Below are 22557 nucleotides of genomic sequence, written 5' to 3'. Positions count from 1 at the left end.
AGTGACAACAAAATCTAAGGGTCATCAACTCTGTAAGTCCTATCACCCTATGAAGTTTGAAGGTTCTGGGTCGAATGGTTCTCAAGTTATTGATAAACAGTTTTCCAGTTTCTTGCCCGTCTGACCTTGAACTTTGATCAAGTGACCCAAAATAGGGGTCATCTACTCTGTCTTTCCATTTATCCTATGAAGTTTCAACATTCTTGGTAAAGTGGTTCTCAAGATATAGATCAAAAACGGTTTTCCATCTTCAGGCTCCTGTGACCTTGACCTTTAACTGAGTAACCCCAAAAATAATAGTGGTCATCTACTTTGTAAGCCCTATTGGTCAATGAAATTTGAAAGTTCTAGGTTCTCTAGTTATTGATTGAAAATGAAATGTGACAGGCAGATGGCCCCCTGTGATCTTGACCTTTGACGGAGTGACCCCAAAAACAATAGGAGTCACAGACTCTGTCCTATTACCCTATTAAGTTTTAAGGTTCTGGGTCAAATGGTTCTCAAGGTATTGATTGGAAATGGATTTTCATGTCATTAAAGCTCACCTTGAGCATGTATCTCCTTCTGGTAAGCTAGAAAAACAGAAGCTCTCATAAATCTCTGATTTGTTTTAATAAAATCTATACATCATTCAATTACCATATCGTAAACAAGTTAACTTCATACATAGGTCCATAGATTTGTATATCACAGTAACAAACATATCCTCTTTCAAACAATCGAGACCTTAACCTCTAGCCTGCTAGCGGCAAGTGATTCTGCCTTTGAGACCAGTGCAAACCATGATCAGCCTGCACGTCCACGTCAGCATGGTCTGCACTGTTCGCTATTCAGTCAGTAAATTTTCAATCAACAGCCCCCATCAAATAATAAATGGTGCTGCCTGAACTGAATGATGGACTAGTCCATTTCAGAAATTTAGTAGGCTAAAGGTTAATGGGTTGAAAATCAGAGGTTTTCGGCCTTTAACACAACCATATATTTTCAGGTGAGTACTCAGCCTAATAAACAATGTCAATATTTGAATGATCAAAAATATTTATGTATATTCATCAATTAAATCATATCATATGTATTGATACATCACAGAGAGGGAAATTCCAATGAAATCGAATGAAATATGAATGAAAATAAGAGTTATAAATTATCTTATCTTTTTCAACAGATAAAATGAATGTTGGAATTCAGTTTCAAAAGTTGAATACAACTGAATTGTGTCCAAACCGAGTATTTTTAAGGTATTTGCCTTTTTTTGAAAATCAACAGCATGAATATATATGTAAGCAACTGGAATGTGCGAACAAAAACAAAATGTACATTTTGTGTCCCCTGCATATACATATACATTTCCTCATCAACAAAGGAGGCCAAATCTGATTATCTCAAAATGTGTTGTCAAATCAACAAAATAAAATATTTCTGAAGCAAGTTAAATGAGCCCTGCCACGAAAAAACCAACATAGTGGGTTTGCGACCAGCATGGATCCAGACCAGCCAGTGCATCCGCGCAGTCTGGTCAGGATCCATGCTGGTCGCTATTGGTTTCTCTAATTACAATAATCTTTTAAAACGAATAGCATGGATCCTGACCAGACTGAGCGGATGCGCAGGCTGGTCTGGATCCATGCTGGTCACAAAGCCACTATGTTGGTTTTCTAATGGCATGGCTCAAATTTCATTAAAATGATGAAAATTGCCAAATTTGAAACTGCTCTTTCATCTCAAGTATTCCTCATTCCAGCATATACAAAATATGCCAAAGATATACAGATGTTGTTAGCAGGTTCGCTGTTTTACGTGTTTTCCCAACCGATGGTGGTTAATCATTTTTTTTATCATGTTTGAATTAAGCTTTTCTTCTTCTATAGGTAATATGTCATTTTTCAGAAATATGCTAAATAATAGACCAAGAATACTAAAACGCAGATTCTAACTTAAATAAATGGAAACCATAGAAATTATGCAGCGACACTGTGAAATCATTACCATTCATGGGGGACTAATTTTCTTGAATTTCATGATTGAGTTAACCCATGTAATTTTAAAAATTCCAATGAACAAGTAACATTTTCATTTGTTTACTGCTGAAAAATGTAAAATCCATGAATTCATATCCTGATAAAATATCCACTGTGGTCGCAACCACAAAATTTCACGTTCATGAAATTAAAATGATTTTACAGTGTATCAAAACAAGCTGAAATGGTATATAGTGCTCTCTGACAACTAAACATCTGTAAATAACCATAAAACTGTTGTTGAAATGTAAATTATGACACAGGCACGTAGGAAGCATTTTCAGATTTGGGGGGGGGGGGGGGGGGGCACACATTTTGAAAATCAGCCGCCCTGTAACAAAAGACCCAGTTCAAAAAAACGTTAAACGTTTTAATAAACTTTTTTTTTTTTTTTTTTTTTTTTTAACATTGACTCGCTGTCAACGAATGTGTATTTTTCCATAATTCAACCTTCCAGCAATTCCAGATTAGATGTATTTGAATATGTTCCATCATTTTATAACAAGATTTGGTATCAAATTCCATTAAGGTAAAATGAAAGATGGCTATCCAGGAATTTCCAGTCTTTCAATAGCGTCACTAAATGATACTGAAAAAAACAGTTTTAAAAAACGACGACAAAGTCAATTACAGTTCTGACTGTATAAGGTCAAGTGTAATACTGTGAAATCATTTTTATTCGCATAGGACAAATTTTCGCATATTTCATGCTAGAACTGATGCGCGAATTTAAGACCGTGTTATTATTGTTTTTTTTTACTTTATTTTTTCATTTATAAATTGAAAATGCGCGAATTAAAGCCCGCGCGAAACAGTCCTTTTTTACGTTTGCGCGAAATTTCATGCCAACGAATTTAAATGATTTCACAGTATTGAAAAGTGTGCTTTTCTAAGAAAATATGCATATTCTCTATTTGGACACATTTTTGATCTGTGTTTTTTTTTCACAGAAATTATGAGGTTTATGGACCTTTAAACAATCTGTTATATATTATTATCTTACTGAAAATACAATTACATGACCAAAAAAAAGTTCATAGAACAGTTTTCCCATGCAATGTCATGATCTAACTTCTAAGTAAAATTGCCTACTCATAGGAGTTATGTTAAACAAAATATTCATGTTTACAATATCTTAATTAAGATTACTGGTAAATCAATTTCCAGGCTTTTTTTTGTGCTGATTAACGAATGCAGACATACTGACCAATTTCAAGTACAAGGGTTGATCCAAAAGTAATGCCACTGAAGCCAAAAAAATATTAATGAAAGAAAACAACAAAAAATCCTGTCCATGTACCTTGATCTATTCACAATATTTTCTAAAAATAATATAAGAAATTACTGCTTACTTAACGAGTTATCGACATGCACAGAAAGCATGGTAATGATGATCACTGCACGTCACTGACCTCATTGACATCAAAAAAGGATATTTTTATCATTCAGCAATGACAAGCCTTTGCACTACACAGAGGACTTTAATCTGCAAGAATGTCACTTTACTTTTCATGTTTGATTGCTAAACGACATAATTTCACATCATTATAATTTCATGAGATTTGGTGCGCTATTTTAACGTTCATTGGCGATAGTCATTGTTTAGTTGTTTTTTTCTGTTTAACAAAGAAATGCTGTTTTTGCCTATGGTGGCATATCGTCCTGGGTGAACTTTGAAGGTCTGAGTTATTAAAACGAATCAGCCCTAGGAATTAACATTTACGCGTGAAATCATAACTGATTTAGCTTACAACATGAATCAACCCTCGTATTTTGACCATTCCAAACTCTAGTATTTTGACCGACCACAAACTCTAGCATTTTGACCAATTCAAAACTCTAGTATCAAAGGCCAACACTGACTCTTCAAATGAGCATACATGTAAAAGGCAACATTACAAACTAGTATTTCATAAATCGGCAGGTGTCAATTAAGTAATAATATATTGCAAAAGCATACTTTAATTAATTTAAACACAAAAAAAAAGATATACTTCCTGTTAAATAATTTCATGAGAAGATGAACTGTCTCACTTATGCCATGCAGTGTACAAATGATTCTGAATGTTTTTAGGGATTAATCAAACACTGCTTGATCTGTATACCTTTAACATTTTGCTTCGAACATACATGTACATTATACGTAAAATAGTAGATTAAATAAGGTAGCACTGCTTCTTTTCTTAAAGTAGGCTGATGTGATGTCAGAGTGTATTATTACAAAACAAACATACATGTATATCACATATTGCACAAGTTATCACTTTGGTCTATTTTTTTCATGACTTATTCCCAATCGTCCTCGTCATCTGCGGCTGTTGCCTCACTTTCTGGAGGTTTTGGAGGTGCTGGAATCATTGAAGAAATTTTGTCCATTGCCCCTCCTACCCCCTCGCTCTTTTCACTTCCCCCTCCCCCTTCTCCTGGTTTACCCGATCCAGATATACCTTTTCTTCTCATAGTCAACTTAGCAAATAGATCACCCATTAAATCTCCGCCCCCTTTACTAGCACCACCGGAGCTCTGTTTTTCTTCCTTTTTCTTCTTCTTTCTTTCATCGCTTTTGTCCTTTGCATTCTTAAGCCCCGCCCCTTTACTTCCTCCAGCTTTTCTTATGGCATCCATCAAACTTGAGCGACCTCCATCCCCCGTGACTTCTGCTGGAATATCAGCACTAGGAGGCGGCGGCGGAGGAGGTGCTCCACCTGGGGGTGGGGGCGGTGGTGCATCTGGTGGAGGGGGACCTATAAAAGAATAAAACAAAAAATTATATAAAACAAATAGAAGGAAAGAACTTATAATATCTGTCTGCCCAAAACATCTATTTAAGTATTTACAAGAAATCAATTAAAGTTCAAGGTCAATAAGCCAATTATCAAATCTCATTCTCAATCATCAAGTTTTGTTTAAAATTTAAATCCCCGAGACAAACCCGAGATTTATTTATTTCGTTTATTCAGTGAGTATGTGCACTCTTAATTACTACTGGGAGTAGTTTCAGCCAATCTAAGTTCTCCTATTTAAGGAAGTAGGTTACCTTGATATTTGTAAGTGCGCATGTCCAACCGGAAGCTAACGTGACGATTTACGACAACGTTTACGACAAACTAAATGTGTTTGTATATCCATTCTTCTGGAAATAAATCTTGAACCTGCCTCCGATCTTATGTTTAATGGTTTAATAATGCAGAAATAATGAATGAATTGCCGCAGAAATGCTTCAAAACATTGTTGCCTTAAAATGACGTCATTGACGTCATGACGTTACGTGTCAGTTACCGCGCAAAATTAATAGCTTTTATTTTGAAAGTACGTTATTCTGTGCTTTTTCTTTATTTGAACGATTTTTAAACAGCCATTATTTGCTGAAATACTTTTTATTAGTCTTTTGTCTGAAAAATGATCAATATTTTGCTTCTTTTATGTAATTATATTGAAATGTTATGCGGAATGTAAGAAAATGGATGATGGTAACTGATGTGATTGGGAATATAGTTGGCTGAAAGGTAACTTATTACGGTCATTTACAAATAAAAATTGGGCAGTTTGATTTGTTATACCTATTTCCCAGTTTCCGTTGATAATTTGTTACTTAAATACTAAAACTAAGCTCTAAAATTGTTCAAATTTCAGTATAAAATTGTGGTGTCTTGAATTAAATTGATGTTACCATGGAAACGAAGCCCGTGACCTATATGTCTAATTGTAAAATTCAAAAACGTTGACACTGGTCTATTTAAGGAACACAGCTTCGGCTTTTTATTTTCATTTCAACAATATCCATGAGAATAATAGCAGCATGCAGAACGATTTTTCAATAAAAATGTCAGACGACGGGCACTGCTGTAAGTATTTTAAGCTGTGAAATTTGTTAAATTAACTGCAATTCATACGAAAATATTACTAACGTTAGAAATAAGATGTTTTAAAGCTACATTAACAAGAAAGATAATTTTATATAATATTTTTTTATAAGAAATTACGATAAAAAGAACATATAAGCTATTTTAAACATCTCTGTTGCCATGGTTACTCTAAACTTTAAGAAAAACATAGTACCATGTAAAGTTCTTGGTATTTTGCTAATCATATTACCCAAATATTCCATGTTGGTCAATAACAGAATGGCACTGAAGCCGTCGAAAAACCCGTTTTCATACATAATTGTTGAAAAATGAGAGAAAATGCGTTACCATGGAAACACTAGCCCCGCGACATATACATTTTAAGCTTTTATTAGAAAGCTAATGCGCATACTAGTAAAACTATTAATTATGCAGACTTCTACGGATAACAATGAAACCAAAATACACTGAAAAGTGTTAAATATCCGTATTTTCCTTCTTCTTTCTATATAAAATACCTTAAGAGGGTCATGTACTTCAAACCTGGATAAAAATTGTACTTGAAGGGACAGAGATAAACGGTACTGAGATTGTAGCAGTTAAAACATTAAATTACACGAAATACAAAAAATCACTGCGGTTCAACTAATCTGAATTTACCCTGGTAACAAGGTAACCTACCTCCTTAAGGCCCGCCAAACTCAAAATTTAAGCAATTAAGCAAAATACTAGCTAAAACTGAATTACCAGGGCAGGTATGATGATGATGCATGACTGTGATCAATAAAGATCTATTCCTGTGATAAGATAGTTAGTTTAACTTCTGAAATAATAATATTCCTCATCATTTGGTGTCAATATTGAAAAGGATGCAGTCACACTTTTAATGGACAACTTCGATTGGCTTGTGAAGATTTAATGAAAATGCCACGGATGCATTGAAACCATTTACCTGTAATGTCACCAAAATGTCAGTGAAATGTACCACAGATTTAAGTTTGGTACCATGTCACACTATCATTTTTTTGCAATTTTTAGTAACGCAAGGTTTGTAACTCAAAAGCCACTGGAAATGTGGATGGTTATAGAACTTGGCTGACATATCATGCCAAAAAACATTGTGGCTCAGTGTAGTGGACATAAGGATAACAAGAGGACCATGATGGTCCTGAATCGCTCACCTCTTCCCACATGACCCAGTTTTGAGTACGATGTAGTTTTTTTCTATTATTTGACATAGTGACCTAGTTTTTGAGCTCATGTGACCCAGTTTTAAACTTGACCTAGATATTATCACAAGAGGACCATGATGGTCCTGAATCGCTCACCTCTTCCCACATGATCCAGTTTTGAGTATGATGTCGGTTTTTCTATTATTTGACATAGTGACCTAGTTTTTGAGCTCATGTGACCCAGTTTTGAACTTGACCTAGATATTATAAAGATAAAAATTCTGACCAATTTTCATGAAGATCCATTGAAAAATATGGTCTCTAGAGAGGTCACAAGGTTTTTCTATTATTTGACCTATTGACCTAGTTTTTTAAGGCACATGATCCAGTTTCAAACTTGACCTAGATATCATCAAGGTGAACATTCTGACCAATTTTCATGAAGATCCATTCAAGGGTATGGCCTCTAGAGAGGTCACAAGGTTTTTCTATTTCAAGACCTACTGACCTAGTTTTTGATCGCAGTTGACCCAGTTTCAAACTTGACCTAGATATCATCAAGATAAACATTCAGACCAACTTTCATACAGATCCCATGAAAAATATGGCCTCTAGAGAGGTCACAACGTTTTTTCATTATTTGACCTACTGACCTACTTTTTGATGGCAGGTGACCCACTTTCGAACTTGACTTAGATATCATCAAGGTGAACATTCTGACCAATTTTTATGGAGATCCATTCACAAGTATGGCCTCTAGAGAGGTCACAAGGTTTTTCTATTTTTAGATCTACTGACCTAGTTTTTGACCGCACATGACCCTGTTTCGAATTTGACCTAGATATCATCAAGATGAACATTCAAACCAACTTTCATGAAGATCCATTGAAAAATATGGCCTTTAGAGAGGTCACAAGGTTTTTCTATTATTTGACCTACTGACCTAGTTTTAGACGGCACGTGACCCACTTTCAAACTTGACCTAGATATCATCAAGATGAACATTCAGACCAACTTTCATACAGATCCCATGGAAAATATGGCCTCTAGTCAGGTCACAAGGTTTTTCTATTATCTGACCTACTGACCTAGTTTTTGACCGCACGTGACCCACTTTCGAACTTGACTTAGATATCATCAAGGTGAACATTCTGACAAATTTTCATGAAGATTTCATGAAATATATGGCCTCTAGAGAGGTCACAAGGTTTTTCTATTTTTAGACCTACTGACCTAGTTTTTGATCGCACGTGACCCAGTTTCGAACTTGACCTAGATATCATCAAGATGAACATTCAGACCAACTTTCACACAGATCCCATGAAAAATATGTCCTTTAGAGAGGTCACAAGGTTTTTCTATTATTTGACCTACTGACCTAGTTTTTGAAGGCACGTGACCCAGTTTCGAACTTGACCTAGATATCATCAAGGTGAACATTCTGACCAATTTTCATGAAGATCTTGTGAAATATATGGCCTCTAGAAAGGTCACAAGGTTTTTCTATTTTTAGACCTACTGACCTAGTTTTTGAAGGCACGTGACCCAGTTTCGAACTTGACCTAGATATCATCAAGATGAACATTCAGACCAACTTTCATACAGATCCCATGAAAAATATGGCCTTCAGAGAGGTCACAAGGTTTTTCTATTATTTGACCTACTGACCTAGTTTTTGAAGGCACGTGACCCAGTTTCGAACTTGACCTAGATATCACCAAGGTGAACGTTCTGACCAACTTTCATGAAGATCTTGTGAAATATATGGCCTCTAGAGAGGTCACAAGGTTTTTCTATTTTTAGACCTACTGACCTAGTTTTTGACCGCACGTGACCCAGTTTCGAACTTGACCTAGATATCATCAAGATGAACATTCTGACCAATTTTCTTGAAGATCCATTGAAAATTATGGCCTCTAGAGAGGTCACAAGGTTTTTCTATTTTTAGACCTACTGACCTAGTTTTTGACGGCACGTGACCCAGTTTCGAACTTGACCTAGATATCATCAAGGTGAACATTCTGACCAACTTTCATAAAGATCCCATGAAAAATGTGACCTCTAGAGTGGTCACAAGCAAGTTTACGGACGCACGCACGGACGGACGACGGACGACGGACACCGCGCGATCACAAAAGCTCACCTTGTCACTTTGTGACAGGTGAGCTAAAAACTGCTCAAGTCAGAGAATGGTTGTCATTTTTTTTTTTTTATTTCTTAGTAAATCAAGAGCCAAAACTCAAGGGAGACTTGGAGGATCCAGCTAGTTATCTAACTTGGCCTAGAAATCATGCCCATAAATATTGTGACCAAGTTTGAACATTGGATAAGAACAGCTCAAGTTAAAAAGCAGATAACTTTGTTGATGCCGCCGCTTGCTTGCTGCTTGTGTTCCCATAATAACATTCCATTTCATCATTGTATAATAAGAAACAAAATGACAAAATTACTGATATCACATTCTACCAAGTTCAATCGTTGAAAATGTCAAAATTACTGATATAACATTCCACCAAGTTCAATGACCACTATACTGTTGGTACGTATAACACCTTTTGATTATTGTTGTATTAAAGGACTGTTACTTTTTCAAGTTTCAAAACTGTGAAAACAGGCATACACAAGGAATCGGTGAAACCGAATGATGCTCCCCGATGCATGTGCTTGTCCCAATATGGGGAATAACGTATTAGAAACAAACAAAAAATGGAGATAATAAAAAGAAGAAAATTGAATAAAGGGAGATAATTCAAAAACTAAGTAAGGTAGTTATGGTTTTTTGACACTGCACTTCCTGTCAATGGCCTCTATCATTTTGTGAAGTTTCAATGAATGCCATTAATATTTTCAAGTAATGCTCCGGACAAGCCTTATTTTGTATAATAAAGGGAGATAATTAAAAAACTAGGTAAAGTAAAGTTATGGTTCTTTGACATTGCACTTCCCGTCAATGGCCTCTATCATTTTGTGAAGTTTCAATGAAATGCCATTAATACTTTTCAAGTAATGCTCTGGACAAGCCTTATTTTGCATCATAAAGGGAGATAATTCAAAAACTAGGTAAGGTAGAGTTGTGATTCTTTAACACTGCACTTTGTCTCAAGGACTGATTACACCAAACAGGAAGTGACTACTCAGTGTTACATGTGAAGTAGTCCAAAATGCAGTTCCAAGCTGTTGATGAAATCTGGTATAATGAGTCATATGAGGATGTGACAGTTATATTTTTGGCTTAGTTTTATTGCTTATTGTATTGAGAAAATATCTAGACCATTTTCATTGTGAATTTCCAGGAATAAGTTTTATTCTTTGGGAAAATGTCTGCATACGTGTAATTCCTAAATGGCTATTTTCATGGGAGCATTTTTAGAGGGTGATGTTTCTCAGAACAGATTATTTTTCTAATATGTACATAACATGTCAATATTTTTCTATTTCTGATAAGAAGAAATGTCATACTAAATGACCATATATGGTTTTCATATCACTGAAATGCTCTAAAGTGCTGAAAATGAGGTCTGAATATTTTATTATTTATATGAAATAAAGAAGGAACTGAATTGGTAGAATGTAACCCCTCAATGGCCTCTATGACTATGTGAAGTTTCAATCAAATGCCATTAATACTTTTCAAGTTATACTCCGGACAAGCCTTATTTTGTATAATAAAGGGAGATAATTCAAAAACTAGGGAAAGTAGAGTTATGGTTCTTTGACACAGCACTTCCCGTCAATGGCCTCTATCATTTTGTGAAGTTGCAATGAAATGCCAAAAATACTTTTCAAGTAATGCTCCAGACAAGCCTTATTTGATAAAGGGAGATAATTCAAAAACTAGGTAAGGTAGAGTTATGATTCTTTGACATTGCACTTTGTCTCAATGGCCTCTATGATTATGCTTAGTTTCAATCAAATGCCATTCTTTTCAAGTTTTACTCCGGACAAAAATGTGATGGACGAACGGACAGACAAAGCCTTTCGGGAGCATAAAATTTTTGCAACAATGTTAAATTAAACTTTTTGAAACGCTATACAAACCTGGAGGAGGTGGTGGTGGAGGGGGTGCACCAGTCGGAGGTGGTGGTGGTGGTGGTTCTGGCGGAGGAGGCCCTGCTGGTGGGGGTGGTGGACCACCCTCTGTGGCAGGGCCAGCTGGCAGAGGCTCAGATGTTGGTACTACTGTAGGCAGTTCTGGCATGTGACTACCCATCACTGTTGGCGCGATGGAACTGTCTTGGTCCGCACTGAAGGTAATATCATCTGCCACACCTGAAACAGTCATCATACTGTAAAAACAACATGTATACTCAGAATTAATGGCATCACTACAGCTGGAGAATTCTATTTTGTGGGAATGACATTTGAAGACTTTTGCCAATAAAGGCTACTATACATGGATTTCATTCAAGTTTGGAAAATAAAACAAATTAGAATTTCAATTAACTGTCTTTTATTTCATGGAATGAAATAACCATGAAACTCTTGAAAATTACTGCTCGCGGAGAGTAAATTTCACAACATGTTGAATATAATAGATTTATGTTATATCATTTGGATTTATTTTGTTATGAGATATAATCTTTGGGAAGACAATAGCTTCCAGTTTATGAAACATGTGAAACTACCTGAAAAGCACTGACCTCCAGATTTTGGCTTAAAAAATGATCTGTCTTTAAAATTGAAGTTTGGTCATATCATGCATTTGAGTTTTTGTTTCTAAACTTCCTTCAACATGCAAAGTCAAGAAAAAACAAGAGTGCCAGAATGTCACAGTATACACCTGTCACAGCAAATTTCTTTACACTAGCACCTGTATTTGCAAATGGAATTTTAATTTTGTGGTTGTTTAGTAATTATTGTAATTCTTTTGTTTTACTAAGTCCACAAAAAAAATCCTTACCAGGTAGAGATACCTTAAAATACATCTAAAATTTGAAGTAACATCTATGTTGTACCACAGAGAAGTGGTCTTGGTTTTTTCGTTTTTCAAACGGGCGTATAAAAATGCCCGAGTCCGGAATCGAACCCGGGCCACCTTGGCTTTAAAAAATTTCCAGCATTCCTGACTAATACACAATGCAGAATATACACCTAACAGTCGTTGAATAGAAGTTTTTTAAAAAGTCTTCTTAAAAAATATAACAATAAGCTTCTGATATCTAAAAATGTTCTCTCTTTTTTTTTGTTGCTGTACAATCTGCCAGTTCAGTGCCTTTAAGTTTTGGTATGACTGTGACATTACAGATGATCTGGTATCTAAGTGTGAGAATATCTAAAATGATTCTGAGAATGGGTTCACATTATCTGTGTAATATAAACTAACATTTCACAAAGTTCATCTCCTACCTATTTCCTATTAACACTTAAACATAATACTTGTGTACATGTGTACATTGTAGCCTTGCTTACCTAACAGATTTGGCAGTGCAATTGGCAAATCTAGTTCTGGGACGTCTCCAATTCCCGGCACGTAGAAATAATTATCTGCTTGTAAACGCTGTAACTCTTCATTGGTTTTGATTGTGTTTGGGGCCTCTGCCATGCCAGAGTCCTCCTCTTCTAAAGCTGTACGAGTCTTTGTGACCACACCTAGCGGATCCTTTATAACATATTTCTTGTATCTGTAAGAAACATAAAATTCCAATCTACACAAATTTGTAAATCTTTCAAGGAAAACGAAGAGAAAATGCAAGGTAGCAATGTATGAATATACCTGTATGGCATAAAACTCCATGGAAGGAGTGTGCAATATTATCGAGTGCTGCGCAAAGGGAATAACTCCTCTAAAAACGTCATAAAGAATGACAAAAAACTGATCTCTACTATAGTAAGATCTTTATTTAACATAAACATGGAAAAAAAAAATCCCGGGAAACATATACATTTGTACATCTGTACGAAACAACAAAAATGGATGCATTCCTATCAAGGCAAGTGTTGTGCTATAGTCAAGCATAAATACATGTATGTAAATACATGAACCTTCGTGTCATTCACACTGAATGTTTGCTTTTACCTCTATATTTTTATATTTTTCTTTCCCTTCAGAAACAGTAAGCTTTAAAACAATATATTACCCTCATTAACATTGTCTGTATGAACTTTAAATCAATTTTAACAGGCCTTATAAACTTAACCATAAGAAATATAGAAAAAACTTTCAAACTTACGGATTTTCAGATGTATTGAAAAGTAGTAAGGCACTGACAGATGGTATTTCCTTCGGCAAACCGCCTAGACCCTCTCCACGATCTGCGCCGGATTTTTTCTTTCTACCTCCTTTAACATGATAGTACTGGAGCTTATCTTTTAAAACTGTCTCATCTACCACCTTATGCTTATCCTGCACATGGTAACTCTGTCTCTTTGGACTTCTCAACTTAGCATCTGGTTTAAACACAGTTTCGTAAAATTCTGTAGTGTCTTGTGCAGGATACTTTGCAGATGCAAACACATTAGTTGCTTTCTTACTTCCGCTAATTTTACTAATTTTCGCCTCAGCAAGGCTTACTCTGTCATTTATTTTCTGCAAATGGGCCTGGTTATTTGAGACCCGTGTGTGAATCCTAGTGAAGATTTCATTGGCGATCTTGTCCAGGTACTCTAGGGAATCAACAACCTGGTGAATCGTTTCATCACGACGTAGATCCTCGGGAATCCCAGGTATGTTAAATGGCTGGCTGCTCATAATTGGCATTTGGTATAGTATGTTAAGGCTAGCCTGAAAAGAACAAACAGTGCATAGATATATTCATCAAATTGTTCTTTATCCTGTATCAAATAATACAACAACAAATCAATATGTCAGAACTAAAATGATTTAATCAATCAAACCCTAGAATTCTTTTTTAAATTTATACTGTACAGTAAACCTCGCTTATAAGGAACAGCTTGGGACCTTTAAAAATTGTTCCTTATAACCGAGGTTCCTTATATCCGTATAGCGAACTAGTTCCTTGTAACCGAGGTTTGTATAACGAACACAATTTGTATAGCGAACACTATTTGACTGAGGTTTCATAAGGGCTAGGTGTTCACACTCCGGACCGACCCTGAATCTCTATGTGAGGAAGTTGCTTTTCTAGTACCGGTCCTTTCCTGGAGAGATGGTAAGGTAAACTGCCTGCATGTATGTGGCTGAAATAGTTTTGAAACGCGGCGTTAAACCTAAACCAAGCCAAAATGTTCGTCGGTAAGAATGACCGTAATTTATGTTTATAATTTGTCGGTCATTGCTATCGTCTTTTTAGAGAGCGCTGCATGATGACTATAAGATATGTTGCAGTTACTCCCCTTACCTTGCTTGACTGCATGTTATGTGAATGGTCATCAATACTAATATAAAATATATGTTCAATTTTTCCTTACAAATATGTTAAATTAGACTACCCGTTAAAATTTAATGTAGGGTGTTTATGACATACAGTGTATTACTACTAGACGATGGCGCCATACATACGGATTAAAGTGTAAATTATACCTATACTTTTGCTATTGTCCATTTTAGCACCTGCTATAATTTTTCATTGGAAATTTGGTAAACTGGACTGTTTGCCAGTGTCAATCACGTGTAATTAGCACATTTATTTAGGATTTTCGTTCAGTATTGTTAACATGAAATACCCAATACATGTAGCTGTCGAACATAATCTTGAGTAAATATAGTCTACTATCGGTTAGTATTTGGTAATTTGATGATATTATATATTTTCTTTTTATCGTATCCGTGAATTAACAAACTAAAGATCATAGAAATGAAATAATTTGTGTTTATTCATGTGCATGAAAGCGATTTTCATGAGCATGAAAGCGCGTGATAGTGCCGACGTTACTCTCACGTCATCAGCGATTCTCATGTATATTTCCGGTTTTCAATAATTTTTATTCTTTGTCTGTTCGCTATAACCGAGGGGTTTTCCATTGCATTTCGTACTTTTGGACTGGAAAAAGTGTTCCTTATAACCGAGTGTTCCTTATAACCGAGTTCCCTATAACCGAGGATTTTTACATTAAATAAAGAAGGAATTAGATCGGGGAATTGAAAACTGTTCCTTATAACCGAGTGTTCCTTATATCCGAGTTCCTTATAAGTGAGGTTTACTGTATTTATTTTATAAAAAAAAACCTGCTTGCCTTTGATCATGATGAACAGAAACCCTTAAAATTATCAAAAGTTCAGAAGAGAACAGCACATGGGGCAAGTAGATATATTCAGGGCTCTCGTTTGCTTTTTGGGACTGGGGCCAGGGTCCGTGCAAGGGGGGAATTTCGCATGATTTTTTCAAAAACATTCTTCTGCGGGGGAATTTCAAACCTGAAACGAAATGCAAACAAATATAAACATTCTTTTCAACTTTATTGACCCACACCTGAATTCTGTTAATTATAAACTCTGCTGTATGAATTCTGCCAAATATAAACAACCTTATTCAGACATCACACTTTGTATTTTTTTCTCTGAGCCACTGAATTTTCGGAACAATAAATTTTAAGGCCAACAAATCAACTGCAAAGCGCTTAGTACTGATGTTCTTGGGCTTGAGGGGGGAATTTTTTTTGAAATCGGGGGAAAAAAACATACTAATTTGAGGGGGGAATGGGGCCGATTAGACTGGCTCCCGTCCCTATGTTTGTTCTACATATATTATGTTTATTCATTAAGAGGGAAGTAACTCCAGCAGGTTGTTTCTACATTGACTTTTTTTATTGCCCCTGGCTCCGAACATAGCCTGGCTCACTGGCTGCATGGTTATTTTTTTTATATAAATACTGCAGGCAAAATAAGAAAATCTTTAGCCTCTAAAATAGCACATTTTATCAGATGGCTGAACCATACAGCCTGGTGAAAGTTGGCCAAAGTAACCCTTGATGACCCCTGTAAACTGTTAACTACCGAGAACCCTATAAATTGTAAGGCAATTAACTATCCTACCTAATGACAAGTTCTCCTTACCAGTTTGATAAGGGTCATTTGAGAAAACATCCAAGATGTTGTTATTTTCTGGAAAAATATAATATTGAGCCCATTCATGATTCAAAGGTTTAATAGTAAATGTAAGTGTGAAAATATTGTATGTGGATAATTAGTTGGAATTAACATAAACTAAGGATCTTTTTTATGAATTTAAGGTTTTATTAATTTGGGAATTCCCACCTAAAGAAAGTGTTATGGTAAAATTAACCCTTACATCAAAAAAATATTCAAATGTAAATGTGTTCTATGTGCATAAATGAAAGAAAACGGAAAAGAAAGACTGCGCTTGTTTCATGGTCAAGAAAAAACAGACTTGTGGTACATAATTGAGCGAGTTTGGGTATTAATATTTCGAAAGATGAGTACAGCGAAATTTGCTGTAGAAATTGTGCTAATGACTCGACTACGTATGACTCGCGCGTTGCATATTCTATAGTTTTTTAGCTCATCTGATTTTTTGAAAAAAAATGATGAGTTATTGTCATCACTTGAGCGGTTGTCGGCGTCGGCGTCGGCGTTGCCTGGTTAAGTTTTATGTTTAGGTCAGCTTTTCTCCTAAACTATCAAAGCTATTGCTTTGAAACTTGGAAGACTTGTTCACCATCATAAGCTGACCCTGTATAGCAAGAAACATAACTCCATCTTGCTTTTTGCAAGATTTATGGCCCCTTTTGTACTTAGAAAATATCAGATTTCTTGGTTAAGTTTTATGTTTAGGTCAATTTTTCTCCTAAACTATCAAAGCTATTGCTTTGAAACTTGGAATACTTGTTCACCATCATTAGCAGACCCTGTACATCAAGAAACATAACTCCATCTTGCTTTTTGCAAGAATTATTGCCCCTTTTGGACTTAGAAAATCAGTTTTCTTGGTTTAAGTTTTATGTTTAGGTCAGCTTTTATCCTAAAACTATCAAAGCTATTGCTTTAAAACTTGCAACACTTGTTCACCATCATAAGCTGACCCTGTACAGCAAGAAACATAACTCCATCCTGCTTTTTGCAAGATTTTATGGCCCCTTTTGGACTTAGAAAATATCAGATTTCTTGGTTAAGTTTTATGTTTAGGTCAACTTTTTCTCTTAAACTATCAAAGCTATTGCTTTGAAACTTGCAACACTTGTTCACCATCATAAGCTGACCCTGTACAGCAAGCAACATAACTCCATCCTGCTTTTTGCAATAATTATTGCCCCTTTTGGACTTAGAAAATCATTTTCTTGGTTGAGTATTATGTTTAAGGCAACTTTTCTCATAAACTATCAAAGCTATTGCTTTAAAACTTGCAACAGTTTTTCACAATCATAAGTGGACACTGTACATCAAGAAACATAACTCTGTCCTGCTTTTTGCAAGAATGATGGCCCTTTTTAGACTTAGAAAATCATGGGTAGGACAATATTTCTATTATACAAAAAAAATCAGATGAGCGTCAGCACCCGCAAGGCGGTGCTCTTGTTTTAAATGTACATTTATATGGGGCATACATTGGAAAATTGTGAAAATATTTAAATAAACAAATAACTGAAATAGCAAGAGCTGCCCGTAAGACAACCAATGCTCGACTATTCAAAGTATTGTCCCAGAAGCAGGAAAATGTTACCCTTAATGTCAAAATATATTTAGAGTTTCAATCCTGTATCTGCATCATTTTTTGGAGATAGTAACTTGCATGCAAAACTTTAACCAGAAGTTTTATGTTCAAAAGGGGGCATAATTTGACCAAAATGCATGTCAAAGTTATGGAACGTGATGCAATGAACTAGTTTTATAACCCGGAAGCTGCATTTATTCTGCAGATAGTAACTTGCACGCAAAACTTTAACCAGATTTTTCTAAATCTAAAGGGGGCATAATTTGCCCAAAATACATGTCAGAGTTATGGGACCTGACCCAGTGAGGTTGGTAATTGATCTAGAAAAATAAAAAATAAGTTTTAAACATAATGTTATTATATGCCTTTAAGTAATAGCTAGCAAGTATGTACTTGCATGCAAAACTTTAACCAGGATTTTCTAAGTCCAAAAGGAGGCATAATTTGGCTAAAATGTAGGTCAGAGTGATGGGACTTGATGCTATCAGCTAATTTTATAACCCCGGAGACACATGTGAAGTTTCAATTCAATATCTTCCATTAGTTTTGGAGATAGTAACTTGCATGTAAAACGTTAACCAGATTTTCTAAGTCCAAAAGGGGGCATAATTTGCTCAAAATACATGTCAGAGTTATGGGACTTGACCCAGTGAGATTGGTATTTGATTTAGAAAAAGAAAAAAAGGTTTCAAAGCTATATGCCTTTTAGTAATTGCTGTAATGTACCTGCACACAAAATTTTAACCAGGTTTTTCTAAGTCCAAAAGGGGGCATAACTTGGCCAAAATGCAGATCAGAGTTATGAGACTAGATGCTATCAATTAGTTTTATAACCCCGAAGACACAGGTAAAGTTTCAATTCAATATTTGCATTAGTTTTGGAGATAGTAACTTGTAAAACTTTAACCAGGATTTTCTAAGTCCTAAAGGGGGCATAATTTGCTTAAAATACATGTCAGAGTTATCTTTTTTCCATTATTTACTCAATTTAGCTAAACTTTGTGACAAAATGATATAAATAATTTCATTCAAACTTCTTTGTGAAGTGTGCTTCATCCCTGAACATTGCTTTAAGGGCCCTGTTCTTTGACAGATCAGTGACCCTGGACTAGAAAAAATTATATTGGCTTTGCATTCATGTAACTGTAATATATATTTTACTTCATTTTTTCCTTTGTATATATCCTGTAAATACACTGCCTTTACACCTACAATTTTTTAGTCTTTTAAGTATAGCTTCACCCATTTCTCTATTAAAGGTGAAGTTTATAATGATCTAATTCTAGAAAATAGATCACAAATCCTCTGTTAAATATGCACCCTTTTGTATGAGAGCACATTCCTGTTGCCTGATAAGCCATTACAAGCTGAGGGCAGGCCATAAATCTGTAAATTAGCTTCCGCTCATTAAATAGTGGCTAGCACATGAAACCCTTAGATAACATGTCACAGTGATAGCAGCTGATTATCACTAAAAGAAATTAATGGGAATTTGTCTCACAAATTTGTGAGACACTGTAAGCCAACTTTCACCAGTCCCTATGTTCGGAGCCAGGGGCAATAAAAAAAGTCAATGTAGAAACAACCTGCTGGAGTTACTTCCCTCTTAATGAATAAACATAATATATGTAGAACAAACATAGGGACGGGAGCCATCTGATAAAATGTGCTATTTTAGAGGCTAAAGATTTTCTTATTTTGCCTGCAGTATTTATATAAAAAAAATAACCATGCAGCCAGGGAGCCAGGCTAGGGGCCGATATTCGGCCCCAAATTTTGCCAAACGAAAAGCTATTAAATTAAACTGCTTTTCCCTTTTAGCTTTGACCTAATTATATGACAGGACAGTTTTCTTTAAAATATCAGTGTGAACATTATATAGGTTTATAATAAATGCCTTAAGGTAGTGGATGTGTAATTATATTCAACAATTTCTGTGGGGTAGATATTTTTCACTTCCTAATTTTACACATACTGGTAGCCTTACATTTGGCTTATCAGGATGACTTATTTTATGATCTGATACTTTATAGTTGTCATCCCTCTAAGCCTTACCCGTATCTGCACTTTACTGTTAGGAAAATGAAGACTTCAAAAAATCCAAGAGTCATAATATGCTGGTTAGACTTACTTGCTTTAATACAATAAAAATTAAAATTCATGTAGAAACTTCATATGGGTTGAATTTAATCTATAATTTTAAATAAGAGTCTCAGACTTAAATCTTCGAAAATTAGTCAAAATAATTCGACGTTCAGATTGTTTTATATTTGTGACTGGCAATCTAAATGTCAAAACTTGGAAGGACCAAAATAATGGAGGATGAATCACAGTACACAGTCATGTAAAGTTATGGGTTTTATCGCTAACGCATATTGGCGTGTACACAACGGTAAACGATAATCGTGTACCGTACATACATAGGTTTAAATCACCAGAAAATTCGTAATTTTGGATATTATTTAATAATTTTTACATAAATCAATGAGGAATTGAATCCCCTTTTAATACATGTAAGTTTTATTTGAATTATCCTGTTTTCTAATATTCTCGACATAAACAACATTTGGGTGTTATTTTGTAGAAAATTCACTTGTGTTTCAGATGGAGTCATAAAATGTTACAGAAATTATCCCATTTAATTATTTTGTTACTTTATTTGATACCACCCTCACCCGCAGAAATGGACCAAGAAGCCAAAAAAATAAATATGTGTGGTTCCTATTACACGGCCAAAAAAAAATAGGGTAGGTAGGCAGGGATTTTTTTTTTTGTATTGAAACAATGGTGTATCAGTACATACTGGGTGCTTTTTATGAACCCTTTGGTTACTAACCACTCCCTGCAGCATGTTAACCTTCTTTTCATGAAATTTCCTTGCTACTATATTGCTTTCTTCTCCTGATCTGTATATTTATTTTGTTCTTTTAATTTTATGTCCGCAGTAACATAGCTTGCAAAGTGAATGTTTGACATGCACGGCTACTAAACGCTAGCGCCACCACCAAATTGTGGTGATAAGGAAAAGAGCTATCGACATTTCCGTGGTGCAGATATCGCCCGTTTGAAAATGTAAACACGTGAGTAAAATTTATATTTTATCTTGTATTTTTATTGATAGAACTTTTTCAAAAATCGGAGAATGTAGTTCCGTGTAACAACACTTTAACTAGCGGTTAGCTGTGATTTCATTAAAATAATATGCAAATTGTGGTGTCAAGAGCTTTTCTCCCGAATCTGACAGTGGCACATTCTCATATCGGCCAGTATTCGAACACCATTCCGATTAATGGACACACTGTAAGAACATACCTGCTCATGCAAATGATGTAGAAATAATAAATAACTATATACGCACACACCATGAATAATAGAATCTCGGGTTAGAAGAAATATTCCAGGATTTTTAAAAGTGATGGCGCTATAACTCTAGTGATGGCGCTATACAGTAGTGGTGGCGCTGTTACGGCATTCAGTAATACGAACTGCTGACGCATCCGGAACAAAACAAACACCAACATTCTCTAACTGATAATATATTTATGCAAGGAATTATGCTATTAAAGAAAGAAAAACACGATCATAGTTTATTTACCTTTATAAAACATTCTCTATCCAAGAAAAGAAAGAACAAAATACTCACAGACCCAGTTAAAGTAAATATTTTCCTTTGTTTAAAATGTTAATGTAGAATTATTTCTAACCTTTAAATATTCTACCTAAATACAAACGTAAGTGTACTTTAAATTCAGGTCATGAAAAATAGTAGCAATACTTTTATATTTCAAACAAAGATTTGTGTAGAATTTATTTGTTATATTAAGATTCTGAAAGTGACTTGCCTTTGTATTTTTACGTCGTTTGCATGCATTGTAAACAAAAGACCCTACTTTCACAATTCTTTCTGAAAAGTACAGTACATTTTCAATTCAAATCGATTAAATATGATTAATCAATACAGCTTAGATGTACAATCTGAATCCATTTACATGTAGATTATTTTGCGATCATGTACAGGTTACTACATGTATTTTGTTGAGTAACGTAATTTGGGTTTAGTGTGGGATAGGTTGATAACATCAATTATTGTAGAAATTTCCGTGGCTTGCAGTCAGACATTTTCATATTTTAGAATTGAATATATCAGCCACTAATCATACACAACAGCGCCACCACTACTGTATAGCGCCACCACTTGGGTGATAGCGCCACCATTTTCAAAAATAGTCGTGTTTTAACTTTTTACTGTGTTTTTCGTAATTCTTTGGTGTATGGGAATACGTGTTATTCAGTTCTACACGATTTGCATGCGCAGGTATGTTTTTACAGTGTGTCTTATCATCGGAATGGTGTTCGAATACTAGCCGATATGAAAATATGCCACTGTCAAATTCGGGAGGAAAGCTCCTGGCACCACAATTTGCATAATATTTTAATGGAATTACAGTCAACCTCTAGTATAAGTGTTGTTACACGGAAGTACATTCTCCGATTTTCGAAAAAAAGTTTTATCAATAAAAATATAAGATAAAATATAAATTTTACTCACGTGTTTACAAGTAGAAACGGGCGATAGCTGCACCACGGAAATGTCAATAGCTCTTTTCCTTATCACCACAATTTGGTGATGGCGCTAGCGTTTAGTAGCCGTGACATGTGAAACATATTAACCATCACAGGACCTGGGTATTCAGGTTAGAAAAGTACCTATAACACGAGTCAAAGATGCAGATATGTTATATATTTAGTTTATTTATGCATTCTGAATATTACTAAGTCCCAAACACAGAACAGGAAAAAGGTCACTCGGATAAAAATTTTCAGGCACAGACCCTCATCTGATATAATCTGTACATTTTGTAATTAACTTGAAAAAGGTAAATTTTGCATACATTTTATTATCATGGTAAAGTTTTATAGCCTAATATTTTCTTGACGATTGACTTTATTTCTA

The 22557-nt window shown here is 35.1% G+C and overlaps 1 protein-coding gene across 2 annotated transcripts in view; it reads right to left on the bottom strand.

The window, feature by feature from the left end:
* Positions 1-593: 593 nt before the first annotated feature.
* LOC128553127 (WASH complex subunit 1-like) overlaps positions 594-22557 on the bottom strand; it is a 48924-nt gene continuing 26960 nt past the window's right edge. For both annotated transcript variants that reach the window (XM_053534244.1, XM_053534243.1), the window contains exons 2-5: positions 13206-13756; positions 12445-12656; positions 11074-11304; positions 594-4762 (exon numbers count right to left, since the gene is read on the bottom strand). In XM_053534244.1, coding sequence (XP_053390219.1) covers positions 4305-4762; positions 11074-11304; positions 12445-12656; positions 13206-13732 — 1428 coding nt within the window. In that variant the 5' untranslated portion in view covers positions 13733-13756 and the 3' untranslated portion in view covers positions 594-4304. The remainder of the gene's footprint in view (positions 4763-11073; positions 11305-12444; positions 12657-13205; positions 13757-22557) is intronic.

Source organism: Mercenaria mercenaria, unplaced genomic scaffold, assembly GCF_021730395.1.
Source record: "Mercenaria mercenaria strain notata unplaced genomic scaffold, MADL_Memer_1 contig_3516, whole genome shotgun sequence".
NCBI lineage: Eukaryota > Metazoa > Mollusca > Bivalvia > Venerida > Veneridae > Mercenaria > Mercenaria mercenaria.
The sequence above is the reverse complement of the archived record's forward strand: the minus strand, read 5'-3'. Positions and strand labels throughout refer to the sequence as shown.